Source organism: Balaenoptera acutorostrata, chromosome 16, assembly GCF_949987535.1.
Source record: "Balaenoptera acutorostrata chromosome 16, mBalAcu1.1, whole genome shotgun sequence".
NCBI classification, from domain to species: Eukaryota; Metazoa; Chordata; class Mammalia; order Artiodactyla; family Balaenopteridae; genus Balaenoptera; species Balaenoptera acutorostrata.
Window position 1 is genome coordinate 41,039,063 of NC_080079.1, and position 20,748 is coordinate 41,059,810.

The 20,748-nt window shown below is 39.6% G+C and overlaps 2 protein-coding genes across 3 annotated transcripts in view; one reads left to right on the forward strand and one right to left on the reverse strand.

Moving 5' to 3' along the window:
• PRKG1 (protein kinase cGMP-dependent 1) overlaps positions 1-20,748 on the forward strand; it is a 1,261,642-nt gene that overhangs the window by 715,605 nt on the left and 525,289 nt on the right. The gene's annotated exons all lie outside the window — the stretch shown is intronic.
• CSTF2T (cleavage stimulation factor subunit 2 tau variant) lies at positions 114-4,161 on the reverse strand. The gene has a single exon (XM_057531143.1). It carries the CDS (start codon positions 3,899-3,901, stop codon positions 1,946-1,948), a length of 1,956 nt encoding a protein of 651 aa, XP_057387126.1. The 5' UTR covers positions 3,902-4,161; the 3' UTR covers positions 114-1,945.

Below are 20,748 nucleotides of genomic sequence, written 5' to 3' on the forward strand. Positions count from 1 at the left end.
TTATAGATAATGAATCTTAAAAAAGGTATTTCCATTCAGTCCTGTAATTTCTTTAGATTTGCCTTTTTTATTTGAAAGAAAAAGTATTCAGGCCCCATGGAACTCTCAAGAGGTAACTTTTGAATAACACATTTATTAAAAATAAACATCAGATACTAAACTCAGCCTCCATTGTACGATTTTACTATAACAAAGAGCAAAACATTTAATAGTTTTCAGTTAGAGCCTTTCAGTGAAAGCTTTGAGATAAAGCAACTACAGTTTCAAAGTAATCAAGCCAACTCTGAATTAGTATTAACCAGAACTACTATACACGTAAAGGAGAGTTATCCCCTCCAATAAGGGGAAGCATATAGAAAACATGGGGAAGTTAACAGTATGAACAATAAAACAGGAGTAAAATAGATAGCAGGAAACATCGTAGGGAGGTAAACTTTATAAAAAGAGTGAATTATCCTTTTAAGATGTAAAAACCTTGCAACGGGAAAATAATTCAATATCTAAGCCTCTGCTCTCTCCTTGTATTAAGTAATTTTTCCCTCTGTAATTAGGTATTGGCTTTTCTTCTCCTGAGTAAGATCACCTGGTTATTTAAGTGTTTATACTTCTGTTATTACTACTTGTTCTGTCACACAAATGTTTGTCTCCACATCCTCAAGGCTTAAAGACAAATTAAGTAGTAGATCTAAAGTTACTGTGGTAAGCCCCACTTTCCTACTGATTTTTAAATATGTCTCATGGGTATGTATATTAGGATTAAATGGCTTTATTACTTGTAAAAGGAAAGTAATAACCAATTTAGCAGATTTCAGGCTACAAGAATATCTTTACCTACCTGGGCCTCAGTTATTCTGGTAAGATGGTGACAGATAAGCAGATTTTGAAATAAGAAAATTAAAAGGCATTTTAAATGTTGCTGAGACTAAGATGTTTAACTCCTGATTCTGGTTGACCAGACAGATCTGTGTAATGGAAGCTAGTTACCAGAAAACAGAGAGCTTTACTGCATGAAACCTTCCATTATTTATGAAAAGTCCAATGCTATGTATAATTCATCCAGATCAACTGGTTCCTACACACTGATTTTTGGGAAGGATGTGAGAGAATTATTCAGATTCAGATTTAGGGCTTAAAGACTATTGAGAAATAGGAAGGTACTGAGAGAGAGAGTCTCATCAGAGCAGATTTAAGTAACCTCGTTGACCTAGAACTGTCCCAGCAAAATTGTCATGCTCAAGGCCAGGCCAAAATATTGCTTGAAGGATAAGATAAATGAAATAACATCACATCAGATGCATTCCTTGATTTTTCAGGTAGCATAGCTTCAGAAAAAAAACAATTCCAATACCACAAGTTGAGAATTATCTGTTTAGCTCTAACATTCTGAAGTAATTCCAAAACAGTACAACAATACTTAACCTAATTCAGCATTCTGTTGCCCCTGAAATAGGATTCTGTGTTTTAAATGGCTTACCAAAAACTATTATCTTGTAATTTTGAGGTAAACGTCTCTATTTTCTTATACAACCAAACATGTTAAACTATCTTAGTACATTACCATTTTAACAGGTCATCTTTTAGTCTTTAGGTGCAGTTTTCACATTGTTTTGCTCAGTATTTTAAAAATTTACTTAACACCTTGTAGACCCTTTTAACAATGCTGCATATCCTTTGTAATCTTATTTGGTATACTATAATCATGTTGTTATTTTTGTATTATTTACAGTGAATTAAAGTGAGTAGACCCACTCCCCCCTCCCCCTCCCCCACAATTAAAATTAAAAATAAAAACTAAGAAGACTACAAGAAATGAGATTAGGTTCTGAGAGGAAGGAACTCCTAATCATTCAAGTGCGGGGATACAAAGTCAGCTTTCTGCACCCACCCATTCTCTATGCTACAGAAAACTTTTGTGGGACTACTGCCAAGTATTTTCTAAAACCTTTCAAGAAGCTCCAGTAGATTTCTGGATTTGTTCCTTTAAAATCAGGATACTCTGCCTTTGCTCAGGAGGCAGCATGGCAATCTGATCTGCAGTCAGTTGAAGAACCTGCATGATCAAAGCTGCCTTTTCTTGATCCTGTGGGGTGACCTGGCTCTGCCCAGGACTAAAACTGCTAGGCTGGCCTCCACCTTGCTTGCCTGCCCCTTGCATGCCTGCCCCCTGCATGCCTGCCCCCTGCATGCCTGCCCCCTGCATGCCTGCCCCTTGCATGCCAGCCCCTTGCATGCCTGCCCCCTGCATGCCAGCCCCTTGCATGCCCGCCCCCTGCATGCCTGCTCCTTGCATACCTGCCCCCTGCATGCCTGCCCCCTGCATGCCCGCTCCTTGCATACCTGCCCCTTGCATGCCCGCCCCCTGCATGCCCGCTCCTTGCATACCTGCCCCCTGCATGCCAGCTCCAGGATTTCCCACCCCTGAAATACTTGGGACCTGTCTGGGTCCCTGAGGACCACCTGCCCCCATATTAATAGGACCAGCACCCTGAATTCCCCCAGTCATAGGGCCTCTTGAACTGGGGCCAGGGCCCCTCATCTCCATTCCTCTTGCATCCATGCCTCTCGCTTCCATCCCTCTGGCTTCCATTGCACAGGTTTCCATTCCTCTTCTTTCCATTACTCGTGTCTCTAAGACCTCAGTTTCCATGGCTCGAGTCTCCATCCCTCGAGAATCTCTGCTACCTCTACCATCCATAGGTAGACCCCTTTGATCTATCATGGGTCCTCTGGGTTCTCCAATGAGCATTCTGGGATCTGCTAATGGCCCTCCTCTCATGTCATGTGAGGAAGGGCCCCGGCTGTCATGACCAGACGCATGGTGCATTGGAGGACCCTGATGTGGTGGGCCAAGATAGCCTCTGGGCTCTACTTCTCCAGTGACTGAAAGCAAAGTTCCTCCACGTGGGTCATTTGGAGCATCCCCTAACAGTCCTCGAGGAGGTAGGCCACCAGCAGTCATGGGTCCACGAGACATAGGAGCTCTAGGATCTGATATCTGCACCTGCCCCCGCTCTAAGGGCACCGGACCAACCCCTGGCATTCCAACTTGGGGCTGCATTGCTCCACCAGGAGTTAAGGGGCCAGGGCCAGGGCCAGGGCCAGCAACTGCAGCTGGAATTGGGCCCGGGGCTGGAATTCCACCCTGGATAGGGGTCTGCATCAGAGGAGGGATGTCTTTCACAGGTCGTCTGGCCAAATGCTGAGGCTGAGGGGCTGGAGGATTCTGCTGGTTCAGCAGAACATTAGGTCCTGGGCAAAGGCCAGGGGCAGGGCCAGAAACGGATTGAGATTTGCCTGGGATGAGTGGTGTGACATGTATTTTGCGATGCAGAATTTTCAGAGCAATCTCTGGATCCATGATTCTCATCACTACTTGCGCCTGCAACAGCGCATAAGCCAGCTGTGGGTTTTGAAGTAACATATTTCGAGCTTCCTGGTGACTGTTTTGGACACAGAGCTTCATCTGCTTCATCAGCTCAAACATCTGCTCCGGGGGAAGGCTAGCGACTGCTCTGGTAATTGACTCAGGGGCATCTTCTGGATCGATGGGGTCCCCATAGGGTGAGTCAATGATGGGCGCTGCAGGCCCTAGGCTCTTTAACTCCTCCTTGTTCTTTTCACTGGCAGCGTTGTCCACCCGAAGCGCTCGCCCGCTGAACTCCCGCCCGTTAAGGTTCCGCATGGCACTAAGCGCGGTCTCCTGGTCTTGGTACTCGCAGAAACCATAACCCTTAGGTTTTCCCGTCTCTCTATCGTATACCAGCCGGAAACTCACAACGGAACCAACCTCGGAGAAAATGTCCTTCAACTGCTCCTCAGTTGCCTCATACGGAATGTTCCCCACGAACACGGAACGCAGTGATCGATCCATTGCCGGGTCTCTCACCGTCAAACTAGACATGATTCCAGTTGTGCACACACAGCGGAAAGCAGATTCTTCCCCGAGTCGTCCTCTTGCGACTCACACTTCCGCCGCGCAACGGAAGCGGCTTTCAAAATCCGGGCAGAAACTGCACTACTCTGCTTGAATCGTTCCGCTAATCCGCGGCATCTGCACCTCTACGTTCCACTAACTAAATTAAGGCGTTCTGCCCCTGGTCCTTCACTGAGGCTTATGATTCCTTTCTCATCTCTTATTCTGCAGACATTTCCACGGCGCGCCACCACCCCCGCTAGGAAAAAGCTTGGTGCGGGTTGACCACAGTAAAGATGGCCGCGTAGACTTCACCATGGTAACTAGGAGAGGCCGCCTCCATGACGTCAAGGGCGGTTTTGCTTCCGTTTGCCTGGCGGGAAACCGCTAACTGAAAGAGATAAAGGGGGCGTGTTCTGCGTTCTGATAACAAGTATTTCCGTATAGCAGTTTCTCCTTATTAGAGTACATTTACGCTATATTTAAAATCACAGTGCAGACAGTGAGGGAAAAGTGTAGTCGTTTCAGAGCAGATTTGGAATTTTCTCATTAAAATACAAAAGTAATAGCTCCTTTTTAGAAAAGCATTTTTGGACAATAACTGCCCAGAAATACAAGCTGAAGGCGTGTGCTAGCTCCATCCCCGCCCCCATCCTGTTGCTTCAGGCAGCCGCTGTCGATAGGTGTCTGGTCCTTATAAGTTTATCTTTGTGCACGCACTCAGCAGTCGAGCTATTCATAATGATACTTTTTTCTTAATTATATTAATCGATATTAATAATAATTAATTGAATTTTAGGGCTACAGCGGATGAGTTAAAAGTATTTAACCATTCTTATACTGTAGGCATTTAGATTGGTTCTGATTATTATAAATTGATGAAATGATTTCACCACCTCTATTATGAAGGAGAAAACAAACTGTAGTTTCTATTCTGCTGCTATTTTTGCTGGCAGAAGTTGAAACATATGGAATGTGGGTCTTTCCCCTATTTAACAGGGGATAGAATTGAAGCTTGGAGAGGGCTAGGCAATTTGCTAAGCAGCCGATAACCGGCAAAGCCTGAATTCTTACCCAGGTTGGTCCCTCACAGCGCCAGAGCGTCTCTGCCCCATATTGTAGCTACTAGCAACTTGTAGCCTGTCGAGTACTTGAAAGGTGGCTAGTGTGATTGAGAAATTGAACTTTTAATTTCATTACTTTTATTAATTTTAATATAAAAACGTATTCACTTAGGCTTTTGGAAAACTTTTTAGTATGTTTGGAACAACGAGTATGGAACCTACTTTTGCAATGATAAAATTTATTAAATCTAAATAAAAAGTATTTTCAGTTAAAATTTAGCATTCTAATTGAGATGTACTGTACTTGTAAAATACATGCAAGATTTTGAAGACTAAGTATAAAAAGGTAAAAATATCTCATTAATTTTTTATTTTTTCATGTTGAAGTGATATGTTTAGTACATTGGATTAAACAAAATATATATTTAACATTAATATCACTCATTTTATTTTACTTTTTTATGTGGTTACTTAGAAAAATTAAAATTACTTATATAGATTGCATCACATATCTATGAACTGTACTGCTGCAGAGCCTAAGTCTTAACTCTTAAGCAGAGGACCATTTTATTCTACGTATGCCTTTTGAGGAGATTATGAAATTTTACGTTTCATCAAAAAATTGTGTTATGAATCTTGGGTATCATAGTTCAATGAATAGATCTAAAATGAGTGTGAGGGTTTAGCTACAAATCAGACAAAGCATCCATTTACCTTCAAGTGTTTTAATAGTTCTTTAAAACAGGCTTGGACATAGCTATTCATTCAAGATGTATGATAACCTATATCTGCAAATGATAAAGTGTATTACTTGATAGTAATTTTTTTCCCCCTGATTCTTTTATTTGAGGTGGGGCAGGGGTGGAGGGGAGTTGAGGATGGTATCATTTCAGAAAACTAAAAACAAGTTCTTTAGGTTCATTTGTCTCCTTTTCATACCATCTCTTTACTAAGAAAGCCATGACTTTTTTTTTTTTTGGCTGCATTGGGTCTTCATTGCTGCCTGTGGGTTTTCTCTAGTTGTGGCGAGCAGGGGCTACTCTTTGTTGCGGTACGCAGGCTTCTCATTGCGGTGGCTTCTCTTGTTGTGGAGCACGGGCTCTACGCACGTGGGCTTCAGTAGTTGTGGCACACAGGCTCAGTAGTTGTGGCTCATGGGCTCTAGAGCGCAGGCTCAGTAGTTGTGGCACAGAGGCTTAGTTGCTCCGCGGCATGTGGGATCTTCCCTGACCAGGTCTCAAACCCATGTCCCCTGCATTAGCAGGTGGATTCTTAACCACTGCGCCACCAGGGAAGCCCCAAGCCATGACTTTTTAACATGCATTCTGTCGAGGACAACTTAGATGTCGATTACATGTGTAATTGTGTGTATGTTAAATGTAGTTATCAAGCGGATGATAATAGGCTATTAGAATAAGTTGTAAAGTTCATGAAAGTCCGTGCAGCTTATCTGATAGTGAGAGTTTCTTTACTGCTGCTGCTGATAAAATCTAAACCAGTGGTCTTCACACTTTGGCATATGTCAGAACCGCCTAGACCCATGGCTGGTGAAGTCAGGTAGCTGGGCTTCACCACCTCCCCTCCACAGTTCTGATTCAGTATTTCTGGGGTGGGACTGGAGAATTTGCATTTGTAACAAATTCTCAGGTGATGATGCTGCTGCTGCCCTGGGGACCCCGCTTTAAGAATCATTGGTCTAAACAAAGGGACTTGAAGTGTTGGGTTTTTTTCATTTGTATCAGGCCAAACTAAGCTTAGTACACTCTGTTAAAAGGTATAAGATATGGGTGGTCTTAAAAAAATCTATTACTCTTTTAATGCTGACCTAGTAGAGCTAGGACATGCTGACCCTTCCCTGAAGAAACCCTGGGCTCAAAGGATGGGTGAACAGAGTAGCTGAGGAGCTCTGGGGACAAACAAGAAGGGAAAAGCCATGACTGTAAGAGTGTGCTTTTTGTCAGAGGCCTTGTATGTTCTCTTTAGTTCCCCTATTCCAAACTAGAAGAATGTTTTGATATAGCCCCCCTTCATAGAGGTCCGGTGTGACCCAGCACATAGCTCAATGCGCAGGACACATAAACTAATATTTATTATTAAACTGGGTGGCCCAGAATTACCAAGAGTTCTTAGGAAACTGTGTATCTCCTGGTACCAACACATACTTTTTTTCATAGATCTGCCTTGGAAGAACTTCCATTTTACATTGCTTTCTTTGTTTCCATAATGTTTAAACTTTAGATATTTATAGCATGGTATGCAATCTGAAGAAAAATGTACATGGCATCTTTCATGTTCAGACATCAATTCTTTCACTACATCAAAATACCAACTATACTAAGAGTGATTTTTAAACAAACATATCAGGGCATACGGCCAGATGGGGGCCATTCTTCAAACTAATCACCTTCAGAAACTATAAACTTAATCCATCGAGGCTTCCAGTGTTCAAAATGATTTTTAAACTACTGCCCTGAAATTGTTTCATGGCTCCATTTGTAAGTCATACTAGAAAATTGGTGACTTAACTCAAATGTATACCTTGTTTTCAACCAAGAACAGAGTTATGCAGCTAAATCGCCTGACTTTCTGATAAGACTTGGCAAAAAATATGATGTTTAGCTTTTTCCAAATGTCGAATCTTACATCAGAATATAAAGATTCTGTTGACTTTGAGGGCTTTAAAAAGGATTCACCATAGATTAATTAGACAAATTACAAAGATAATTACTAAAAATATTTTTAGCTATCATAGGCATTTTTAAAATAAATGTGTGGGTCCTTCAAGGAATAGATCAAATATACTACTCCACAAAGTTCTCCCTAATCTTCCTCCTCCTTTCTCTAGGTTGGAAGTAAGTTCATTTTCCTTTGGATGTAAACCATTCCTTATCTTAACGTTTCTGATGATAGAAACCCTTCTACCTTTTAGTAGAATTGTACTTTTCCTTCTATAACATCTTTAAAGGAAAGAGTACGACTCCCCCTTGTCAATTAACAAAGTGTCTTATATTTATTCTTTTATTACATAAATATTTATTCTAAGTACTGGCAATATAGCAGTGAAAAAAGATAGACATTCCACTAGAATAGACTCTCTAGGTATGGTCCCTGGGCCGGTAGCACGAGCATCAGCTTAGAAATGCAAAATTTGGGACCCTACTGCAAACCTACTGCATCGGGAACTGATGTGTGTAGAGATGGAAGAGAGTGATAAGGTCTAGCTCATCAGGGAAGACTTCCTGATGGAGCTGGGATTTAAGGGATGGGTTATAATCTAGTATGTATGAACAGAAGATCCGGAGAACAAGCCAGGAACTCGGAATAGCCAAGACATGAAATTGGAACCTGGTGTTTTGGATGCCCTCAGAGGAAACCAATAGAGAGTTAGTGAGTAGTGCGATAGAAGATTGTCTTTTGGATCAGATTACAAAAGGTTTTGAAGATCAGATTCAGAAATGTAAACTTGATTTAAGAGTCACTAGACTTTCTTTCATCTTTCTGAAATATGAACATAGAATAATAATGGCAGAGATTTAAGACTACCAATCTTATCCAATCCTTCTCCAGGATATCTTTTGCACTTGGACTATCCTTTTTAATACTTGGACTGGAGTATGGATTTGACACCCATTATCTTCTGTCATTAGAGATACTGATATTCTTGTGTTATCACTTAAGCATAGAACCCACATCTGTTTTATATTCTTCATAGTGCTTAGTCCAGTGTCTTATATTCTGAGCACTCAGTAAATATTTTTTAAATAATTACAAGGTCATCTTATAATAACAATTTACTTATGTTGACCAAATGGTAATTTAATGCTTTCAGTTTACAAAATAATTTTCTTTGGGTTCCCACATCTGATCTTGACAACAGTCATGTGAGGTACATACTACTGCATCCTTATTTTAAAGATGTAGAAACTTAACTGTTACTTAGAACTTTACCTAGCAATGGACGCACCCGAAATACAGATACTAGTCATAATACCTAACTCTGAGCCCTTGATAGGAAGGAGACCCTTTGATAAATGCTTTATAAAATACAACATTTTATTTAATCCTTCCAACAACCCCTCTGAACTAGGCAGTGATAATGTCTGAATTTATAGCTAAAGAAACAGAGGCACAGAGACGTTAACCAGTGTGCCCATGTTAACTGGCAGAGCCAGGATTTGCCCACACATCATTTGACTCAAGCTCTTAAATTTTTATTCCATTAAATAAGTTTCCCAAGGACACATAGCTATTAAGTGGCAAAGCTGTAGCCTGAAACCAGGTCTCTTGATTTTAAACTTCCCATTTCACAGTAATCACAGGTTATTGAGACCTGGACACAGTCTCCCTTGCCCTTTTTCCTGATTGTCTCTGAGTGTAACTAATTGCAATTTTGATATCACAATCAGTGCTGTGGCAACAGATGGACTATAAGGTATAAAAACTGAAGCAATTGAGAAAATGTTTCCTTTTTCAATTTGCATGGCTATAGTTAAACATCACATAAGGATTTTAAAATACACCTAGTTAGATAGGTGATGATGTATTTTCCATAAAAATGAAAGAGCCCAAATTTCTCAAACCTAAAATAATATTGGTCCATGACATTTTTCCCAAATTTTAAAATGTATTTAATATGAACAAATAGTAAATTTCATTTACTTATACGTGAGATGAATCACTTTTACTGGACAGAGCCAAACATTCTCCCTGGGCGGGCCTGTGTAGTCCAACCAAATTCTTTTTTTTTTTTTAATTGGTGAAGAAAATAAAGCTCAGGGAAGACAAGGGACTCAACCAGGGTCAGATGCCTGGTTACTGGCCTAGCTTGTAATGGGACCTAGATCTTCAGAGTTTCCCTTCCAAACTGTTCTCGGCACTTCTGAGAGGCAGTAGAGTGAAGGGGTTAAGAATGCGTACTTTAATCAGAGCTTTGAGTCAGCTGTCTAATTCAACAAGTCACTGTGTAGCCTTGGACAAATTACATAAGCTCACTGTGCTTCCACTTCTGCATCACTTAAATGGCAGTAACATCACCTGTATTGTATTCTTGCATGGAATAAATTATGTATTAGTTTTTGATCATTATTTATTTTGTATGGTAATTGTTAATCTACCTTTGTTGTGTAAAATTAATTGTTGTGATAGAAGCAGCATCTTAAGTAGAAAGAGACTCAAATTTTAGTCTAATGCTATTTATTTTTAAATGTATATCTTCATTTTTTTATCCAGGTAAAATTTATATCTTCATTTTTATCTTTGAAGGGGTTGTATTGGGTGAACTAATGGTCTGTTGTCAGACGATATTTTTTTAAAAATTGTACAGAGACAACCTTGGATAACATTGCCATTTTGATTTATGGTAGATTTGTAGTTGAATATGGATAATTCTTAGGCTGAATTCCATAGGACAGTGCAATGAGAATTTTCCTGATCATTTTTGGTGCTCACTGAGTTCTTATACTAAATCAGGAAATGCACTCTTCAAATATTTAGTTGGCTGGAATTCCACTTATTCATTATTATTAAAAGGGCCTGCCTGAACTTTGACTGTGGAGGATCCAGGCTTAGACAACAGTGTGTTGGTCTGGCACATGGGATACCTATTTGAGCTTACAGTCATGTCCAGCATGTCATTAGGACTACTACTTTCGAGCATTCACTGGCAGACAGAGGCCATTTATTCAAACGTGGAAAAGCAGAACTAGTTGGACACGAAGCAGAGCTCCCTATTCCTGCTTCAGGCTGTCACCGGAAAGAACACAGAGGAAGGAAGTGTCCTCATAAACTATGGAAACCTACGAGCCCTGAAAAAGACACACTGTTTAAGATTAACAACTTGAGAATCTTTTTTTCTGTTAACCAGAACAATCCAATACCCAACTTCAGAGAAATGTCAGAACTGCCATTCACTTCAGAAGTTAGGCTGCTGCCTCTCTTCTGAGGCTCGATGGGCCTGTAGAACGAGCCTATATTTAAACCAAGTTACAGGAAAGAGGTCTTTCTGAAATATTTGATTGGGGGCTCAGATTGTTAAAAGCGACAACAACAAAAACCAGTGTGACAGAATGTATTTTGGATTTTTTATCAATTTGAACGATCCTTGAAAAACATTACTTCGGAGTGTCAGTTCAAATTTGCCATCAAACAATTAGATCCCCCAGAGTCACACATGAGATAAACATGTAAAATACAATGTTTATAGGAATGTGGTAACTAGTGCTTCTTGGTACAGGTACAGAAACCAACTCCAACCTTGATAAGCAAAAGCAGGGGATGGTATTTTAATGCTACGCTGTTATCTCTCAGAACCCACAAGCAATGTATTTGTCTGCTTGGGCTGCCATACATAGATTGGGTGGCTTCAACAATCAAATTTTATTTTCTCACATTTCTGGAGGCTAGAAGTCTGAGATCAAGATACTGGCATGTTTGCTTTCTCCAGAGACCTCTCTCCTTGACTTGCAGATGGCCACTTTCTAGCTGTATCCTCACATGGCCTTTCCTTTGTGAGTGTAAATCCCTGGTGTTTCTTCCACTTCTTATAAAGACAGCAGCCATATTGGATTAGGGCCCCACCCTTATATTTCATTTAACTTTAATTACCTCTTTAAAGTAATAAAGAGGTCACATTGGAGGTTAGGGCTTCAACAGCAAATTCAACATATGAACTTGTGTATATGGTGGTGATGGTGGCGGGACACAGTTTAGTCCATAACATGCAGTAATGCTGTCATCTTCAGGAAAACAAAGAATTGGCAATTTTAATGCATTCAGGATGCTCTATTCTCATCTTTCTTCCTCCTCCCTCCCGCCCCCCACTCCCACTCTGCTTGAAGAACCAGATTGCTCTGATTTCTCTCCCAAGTCCACTGCCATTTAAGGGGCTCTTCTACAGTCTTTTGATTTACTTGCTACAGATTTTCCCAGAGAGAATGATTTGTTTTCTGGGTACCAATTCCAGCTTCCTGGGAGAGAGAGGTGCAACTCTCTTCTGACATCCATCCATGATTCAATACAGTACGGGAAAGGGAGTGGATCCAGGGTGATAGTGAAACTCTTTAACAACTCTATGTAGGCGCCCAGCAATCAGCTGGAGTGGGAGGGACTCTACAGACTGTTGCAGTGTCAGGAGTTAACCTCCTTTACCTGCTGGCATGCAGAGGTCCCTGACAACGCACCTCCCACTGGAGAGAGTTTTCCTACAACATTTCTCTAGGTCACTCCCTCTGTCTCTGCAAAAACAAAATGCTAGTGCCAAAAATGGGTAATTTTCATAGAAATTTTAAATATTGACTTACAGATAGAAAAAGAGTCTGGAATCAAACAGTAAAGAAATATTCGGCCACTCATTCACGATCTTCAGAAAGCTCACGCATATATAATGTATGATTTTCTTGAAGATGAATAGAGCGTATATTTTAAAGTATCTAACTCTTCTATCTGTCATATAAAAATATTGCTAATTCTCTTCCTGGCAGTTTAATGGTACAGTAATGAATAGTAACAATTCTTCCATTTATCATCTTCCTCTCTACCATCTGACATTCACCTTGAAATAGCTGCACACACTTTCTGGCACAGTGGTACAGTGAGCGATGTCCTCTCACTCACCTGCAGGTGTTTGCCAATTCCCTCCTGGCTCTGGGGAACAAAGCCAGTGCCTGCAGGGAAACAGGGAAGTTCCAATGCCCGATTCCTTTGGAGCTCAGTCTTTTGTTAGCTCTGAAAATGGAACCGTGCGTGTTAGCCCATGGCCTGTGAGGGGTCCGGGAAAGAGAAGCTGATACCTGCAGGGAGAATCAAGAAGCAGTTTCTCTGCCAGTTTAGTGGTCTGGGGTCTGCTGCAGAGGTCCTAGGATTGAGCAATTGTTGCAGGCATTCATTCTCACCTGCAGGACTTCCACAGGGAGGCCAGGTTCCAAGAAATCCTCCTGAGAGCAGGTGTCTGCAGATGGGGTGGAAGAGGTGGAGGAGGGCAGGAAAATGTATGCATCTCTGACAGGAAGGAAACTTAACCTCACTCATTTCAGATCAGCAATGGCCTGAATAACTCTTTAGGAATGCTGTTATTCATTATTCAGCTAAAATTGATTCAGCACCTATTCCGTAAATATTTATGGAGCATGTGCTCTGGGGAAGGTAGGCACTGCGTTTGCCACTGTGGGGTTTAAATGTGAACTGAAATGTGACCCCTGCTTTAGTAGAACTTTTCACTAGAAAGTTTTATTAGCTTTTCTCTGGAACTTTTCCTGAGGATTTATGGTGTTCAGATTCAGATTTGTGGCAAAAGAACAGCTGTGCCTGCAAGGAGTTTCCGTTCTGTCAGACAAGATAGAGAATACAGGATTCGAGCAGACAGTTTCCAGATGCATTTTTGATTAGTTTGATTTCCTGAGAGGTATATAGAAAATGAAAATATAACTACTGTTTACCCATTGACCCTCTTGCTGAGGTAGAAGATGAAATTTTTTTCCTTATTACTAAGAAAAGGGACTGTTATTTCTCTTTACCATGCTAGGTACTCTCTCTCTCTCCATATATATTTTATATATGTGCGTATATGTATATATACACATATATACATATATGCGTATGTATATGTATATACACACATATACATATGCATATGCATATATGTATATATGTGTATATATATATGTTATTACTTACCACTGATTGCATTTGACTTGAAATCAGTATAATGGACAGCCCTTCATGTTCCTCTCTATCTAGACCCTGGGGATGTGGGCAAGGCTCTTTCCTGGTGGATAGTACATCATTGCCAGGCCATTTATTCAATGAGCGTCTTATTATTTTCTGATTAGTCCTTAAACTCTAACCTTAAAGCATGATTTCTTGAGAACAGTATTTAAGTACAGCATGGATAAAATATAACCAAACATTTCTTAGTTAAATTAAGTATTACAACTAAATTCATATGTTAATTGTACTTCGAGGAAAGGGTACAAACATGAGTTTATCTTTGACCACGAGTCTGTGCTCACAAGGGAAGCATCATAATAACTTACTCACCAGGGACAGTAGCAGCAAGCCTCTGTTAATGCCTTGATACACTGTCCTGTTTTTTTGGGGCTCAGTAACTGGTTATGTCATTTGAGGACTTTGCTTCTTCCTAAGATGACCTTCCTTATTCGCATACTTTCTCCCGGATTAAAAAAAAAATCTTTTTTCTCTCTCCTGTTTCTGTAGCTGCTGTCCATTACTTTCCAACCTCCTTCTTTCACTCAGAGTATAAGCACGTATGTTTCCTATTGTTTAGGTAGAAAAGAGTCCTAAGCTCCTAGAAAGAACAGCACCATAGGAAGCAAAATGAAATCCCATTCCCTTTGGTTTCCCTCATGGTGGCTCCAAGTTCTGATTGCTTAGCTCAAAGTGTAGCATTTTTTGCCTTCTTCCCTGAGAAGACATCAGCAATTTTCCTGCATGAGGGAGGCGGCTGTCAGTAACTGTGGGTGGCTGAGTGAGAAAGCAGATGAGATGCGTTGCTGTAAAAGTTAAATTAGGAGAAGAGTGAGTTGTGAGTGAAGATAGAAGTAAATACTTTAGTAAATAGATCCAGAATGGCAAAGATCACGATAAACCACGGTGGCAATAGGTTTATATTCTTTTCTTCTTTCCTCTCTCAATAGTCTTTCCATTTCCAGCTATGGATTAAAATTATTGTCCGCTGTTAATGCTTACAATATTATTTGGAAAACTAAGGGCTTAATATACAGCCCTTAGTTATATATATATATATATATATATATATATATATATATATATAAAATATATAATAGAATATCATTATACAACCCCACGTGTATTTTTGTAAATGTGGCTCTAAAAGATTATTTAATATGCATCCCTACGACCTAAAAGAGAGCCATGTGAATCCAAGCTATTATTGTTACAATTACAATGCCCCGCACGGTACTAAATGCTTTATGCAGAACTGCTCGTTCAACCCCCGTAATAACCTTCTGAGGGTTTTTTGATAGATGAGGAAACTGAGGCACAGTTAGTTACATAGACAGTTTTCTAGATAGGCTAGATCAGGTGCCCAGGGTTTTACGGCAAGTAAGAGACAGATATGATTTCAGGCAGTCTGACTAAGAGAAATAGTGTATTCCTGAAAGCTGTAACTTATTTTTCTGCAATTAGAATAAATGTTTTACTCCCCCAAAGGAAAAATTCTGTTAATTTCACCACCAGCCAAATATTTCTAACTTTTCTTGCCCTGTCAGCTACCTGTCAGTTTTGTAAAGAAATGCAGCATAAAAGTGACAGGAAGAAGCTCTGAAATCTATAACCACATGACAGAATATTGAAAAATCCTCGCAAAAGCTTATTTTGTCATTTATTGGATAGCACTAAAACCAGCTGCCAGTGGCACAGGTGATTTAATAGACACCATTTAGCTAATATGTTATTTTGCCAAGAAAATTCACTGTGCTGAATTCTTTTCTAATCTTTTGTGGCTGCTTACTTATAAGAAAAGAGTGCCTAGAAACTAAATTATCTCACAGAGGAGACAAGTAAAACAGAGATGGCTATTAATTTAAGCTGTTTCTCACTGCAACTGTCACTCTGAAGAAATATATATGGAGTAAGATATATATGAGTCTTTGCTAAATGGAAACACTTAAAGTGGTCCATTTCATGTTTGGAAGTTCAAAAGGCATTGTTTATCAGTAGGGTATTAAAATGGATTGAATATTTTCTAGCTTTAAAAGTTGGATGATGAATATAAAAGAGTTTTGCAGACTCTAAAACATTATGCAGGGACTTCCCTAGTGGCACAGTGGTTAAGAATCCGCCTGCCAATGCAGGGGACACAGGTTCGAGCCCTGGTCCGGGAAGTTCCCACATGCCGCAGAGCAACTAAGCCCGCGCGCCACAACTCCTAAAGCCTGTGCTCTAGAGCCCGCGAGCCACAACTACTGAAGCCCGTGCACCACAACTACTGAAGCCCACGTGCCTAAAGTCTGTGCTCCACAACCAAGGCAAGCCACCGCTATGAGAAGCCCGCACACCACAACGAAGAGTAGCCCCCGCTCACCACAACTAGAGAAAGCCCACGCGCAGCAACGAAGACCCAACGCAGCCAAAAATAAATAAATAAATTTAAAAAAACAAACGAACATTATGCATACCTCAGGCACATATAGATTTATGTAATGCAAGTGATTATGTTTGGTGTATTAGTATTGGGTCAAACTAGTATTTGTGCAGTGCAGCAATATTGTTATATAGCTTCCAGTGTCTCTTCAGAAAAAGGCATCCAAACATTATTTAGAATGCCTAATTTTATTTAGCACCTGAAAGACAGCCACTTAAATCTAATAGATCCTTGTACTCTGTTATTTTTATTTCTTCCACTTACATAGTGCTTTATCATATTGGATGTTTGGATTTCTTCACACAGAGAAAGAGTGGCCAGAAACCCCATGTATACAGCATGGGAGAGCATCAGTTATCCTCCTGCAGTGACGCTCAATCGTGTAGAAGACTAAAGCACATTCAGCGCAAAGAGAGGAGGATGAAAAAAGAGGGCAGTAAAAAGGAGTAGGGTTTTAGAAGAGGAAAGGGTCTCTCTCTTATCTCTTGAAAGACAGGAAAAAATTTCTTAGAAGGCAAAGAAATCACATAGAAAAGTAGACAAAAGGATGTGCTAGGTGCTAAGAGCACAATTTTTGTGTGCTGCAGAATGTTCCGCCCATTTCAGAGAATGGCACATAACACTGACAATGCTCATGACACCTTCCTGTAGTCAGAGAAAGACTGAACCATCCTTACCCTTATTACTTGGAGCAGTAGTTCTGAAATGTTGGGAGGCATCGTTCATTGTAATCACAAATGCTAGAAACAACATATATTTCAGCAATGAATTAGATGAATTACATTTATTATAGCTATATATCATATAAAAGTATAATGTCTTATAGAACTACATGCAACTGTTTTAAAAATGAGGACATCTGTATGTGTACTTATGGAATAATCAACTATAGATATGTTTTAGTGAAAAAGAGCAAGTGACAGGCCAATGCTATTGTATGTCCCCATTCTTTTTTACCCCTCTCTCCCTGCAATGGGCTGTGTATATGTATCTGAGATGTTACACTGGTATGTTTATAAGGCATTTCTCAAAGGATATCTAATAAACAAATAATTGCAGTTTTCTATGAGTAAGAAGCCTAGAGAATAGGCTAATACAGAGGTTTCTTTTTTCAAGGTATGTCTTTTTTTTTTTTTTTTTTACTGTTGGACTTCATCTACCCTGTACTCTTCATCCTCTCCCTTGACAAAAGCACTCCATTAGGTACAACTTCGTGTCCAGTTTTCTACTGTTTGTCAAGCTTCATAGATAAATTGACAAACTTAAAAAGATTCTCAATCAAATTAGCATGCATCAGCAATCCTGTAGGAACTCGCTACAGTATAGATTACCTGGGTCCCCTCCAGGAGGGTTAAATCAAAAACTCTGGACACAGAGCTCTGGAATCTGCATTTGGAGTGAACATCTGGAATCAAGCCCTCGGGGGGTGGGGGGTGGGGTCTATAGACTTCACTTGTAAAAAAAAAAAATTATTTTTTATTGAAGTATAGTTGATTTACAATGTTGTATTAGTTTCAGGTGTACAGCAAAGTGATTCAGTTATACATATATAAATTCTTTTTCAGATTCTTTTCGCATATAGGTTATTACAAAATATTGATTATATAGTAGGTCCTTGTTGGTTGTCTATTTTATATGTAGTAGTATGTATCTTTTATTCCCAAATTCCTAATTTATCCCTCCCTACACCTTTCTCCTTTGGTAACCGTAGGTTTGTTTTCTATGTCTGTGATAGGCTTCACTTTGAGACACATTCCATTTGAGTTCGTGGAAGGCATGTACTCATGTGGAGGACATTTACGTGTACTAAATGTAATTGCTCCACAGTGAGTGTTTCAATAGCCTAGAGAGATGTAAATTTATAATGACCACATTAGAAAAAGCATGTTAAAAATAGTAATTATTATTATCATTGTTGTTACTATTTTTAGATCTTCTATCCTATTGATTTCCTTTCATCTAGAGGGAGGGGAGATATCACCCTTGTGTTTATCATCTCACCTGGATACACCTTGCTTTGTCTCTGAGGGAATGATGTAAAGAGCCCTGATATGGACAATCAGAATGAGAAAATGTTTGAAACTTTTCTTAGAAAACCTGCTAATATGCATATTACCTTTAATGATAATCACTGAAAATACAGTTGTTCTTATACGTGCTTGTATGAACTTTCCTTTCCCAGGCCTTTTGCAAATTTGTCATTAGACAATTTGAGTCCTGGAAGCTCACATCTACTGGAATTATTAGGATGCCAAACCATTCCATCTCCTCTTCCCAAACCTCACTTTCCATGAAGGCTGAGGCTTTGCCTTGTGAAGGTCAAGCATGTCTCAAAGTGACTGTCCTATATTCTTTGGTTTGCAGCCTGATGAGCCCTGATCACCATTTCTCCTGGTGAAATGAGACACTTCACTGTTTTCTTTTCTTCTACCACCTGCTGCTACCACTGCTTGCTTCTTGTCAGTTTCTATCTCCCACTGCCTCGGGAGAGCAGGAGAGAATTTGCCTCCCACAAGTAATTAAACATTTTGTTACCTTATCAGTCAGAAACCTAGCTCTTCTAGTTTACAAACCTTTATCCTTGGTTTCTGGTAATTGTCCTGGAGGATATTTGAGAGGGTCCATCTTCTAGTCAAACATAGCGTTCCCTACGTTCTCAAACACATTTTTTAAAAACTAAGACCGGGTATCTGGACATTCATGTACCCCGAGACTTCTGTGAGGTCTTTGGTATTCTAGGACCTAACCATCTGCCCCAAATCTTTTTAAACATTTTGCCCAGGATGTCTCTTGGAAACGGGTTTCCAGGTCACTTACTGTGATAAGCCAGCCTCCCCAGACTGAGCCTATTGATGAGCTTCTCTGGTTTCCCGACTGTACTATAATAGGATGTATTGTAACAAGTGCAACATGTGTTTCCATGTAATTGCTATCATTCATTGGGTTGCCTGGGTAACAAGCACTATGTGAACTGTTAGAATCAGTATGGATATAGCTGCTGAGTTGTTAATACTAAGAACTATGCATTATTCAGCAAGCTGTTTTCTTTGCTTACCTAGTTATGTAGCGTTTCTTCTTTAAAAGGACAAGCGATGCTCTTCCAGTTTCATGGGAAGCATATTTAATAAGATAGTCCCCAGTAAACAGAATGGATTTGCTCCAGAAAAGCTGCCTGTATACTGAATTCTGTTTTCCTAGTGACATCCATTATAAAAATGGAATTATTATTTTGCGATTTTTGTTGTTTCTCATAAAATATCATTTACAGGTAATAATGCAGCAAGCTTAAAAATAACCTGTGGAAAAGGTAAATTTATATTTTTATAGGAGTATTAATATTAGGTAAATAGCAACATGGAAATGCAGGATTTCTCAGGTTGTTTTTCTTATTTGCTCCAATAGGTTAAGGGTTCAAAGAAGGAAAAAGCAGCCCTTGCAAAGAATGCTGATTGATCAAGTTTCTGTTTATGCATTTTTTTTCTTTTAAATATTCTAAAGTAGAAAAGTTCAGAGTTCTGTTTGGTTGCTCAGATCCTGTTTCTACACATGTTTCATTAGGAATGGATAGGCTGAAAGTAAGTTAAAAGGAGAGGACATGATCAAATACCAAACAATAGCCTATTGTGGCAATCATTTTGCAATATTTATACATATATCAAATCATTATGTTGTACAGCTTAACCTAATACAATGTTATATGCCAACTGTATCCTAATAAAACTGGGAAAAAATTAAAAATAAAATTATTTTAAAAAACCAAACAAATCAATAACAGCCATTCAGTTTATAGCAATTATTCTTTTGGAAACCTTGACACAATGCAGACTGAAAGCATCCTGTGAATTTTAAGTTTTTGTACTTGGGACATAATAACAGCAAATACTTGGATATTAACTGTGAACAGCACATTGAAACATTTGTTCTGTGATTGAGTGCCTTCCTTTGAGGAGCTTGCTGTTTGGAAGTAAAAATGTAAGAATATTTTCTAATTATCTTTTGATTAAATACTCCAGGATTTAATGAGTCCTGACTCATACCATATTCTGAGTTGATACTTCCATCCTAGAGCTGGAGATAAATAGATCAACCCATTCCCCACCTTCAAGGAACTATGAGTCTAGCAGGACAGCTAGAAAATAAACAAGCACTATTCACAAAGTGTGATGACTGCCAGAACATGAGAAGTTCAGGGCGCTATTATTATTAGTTCTTAAGAGTGTCACAAAAAAAACAAAACAAAATAAAAAACAACTTTCCACACAACACGATGCTGAGACCCAAAGTATGGATAGGAGCTAACTAGTTAAAGATGAGGTCAAGAGTATTACAGGCAGAGGGAAAGAAAGGTGCAGAGCCCAGAGTCAGATACAAACGGGGCATTGCAAGCAGGCAAGGGCACCCACCTCCCAGATAATATTCTGACAGTGACGGGCGAGTCTGTGAATAGCCCACTGCACTACTGTGTTAACAGCTGGGAAATGCCAGGTCTTCATCCAGCGCTATTGCTAAGCATCTTTCTACTGCAATTACATCCCTTAGGAAAATCAGTATTAAATTTGTGTTCACAAATCACATGGGTTTAAGATGGAATTAAAAGTAGTGCTTTAGTACCTAATTTCTGGTTTCCTTTCTCTGTTGACTTCCCCTGA

What these genes read in the sequence shown, in the direction of transcription:
- CSTF2T (XM_057531143.1), bottom strand. Translation starts at nt 3,901, where the DNA reads ATGTCTAGTTTGACGGTGAGAGACCCGGCAATGGATCGATCACTGCGT.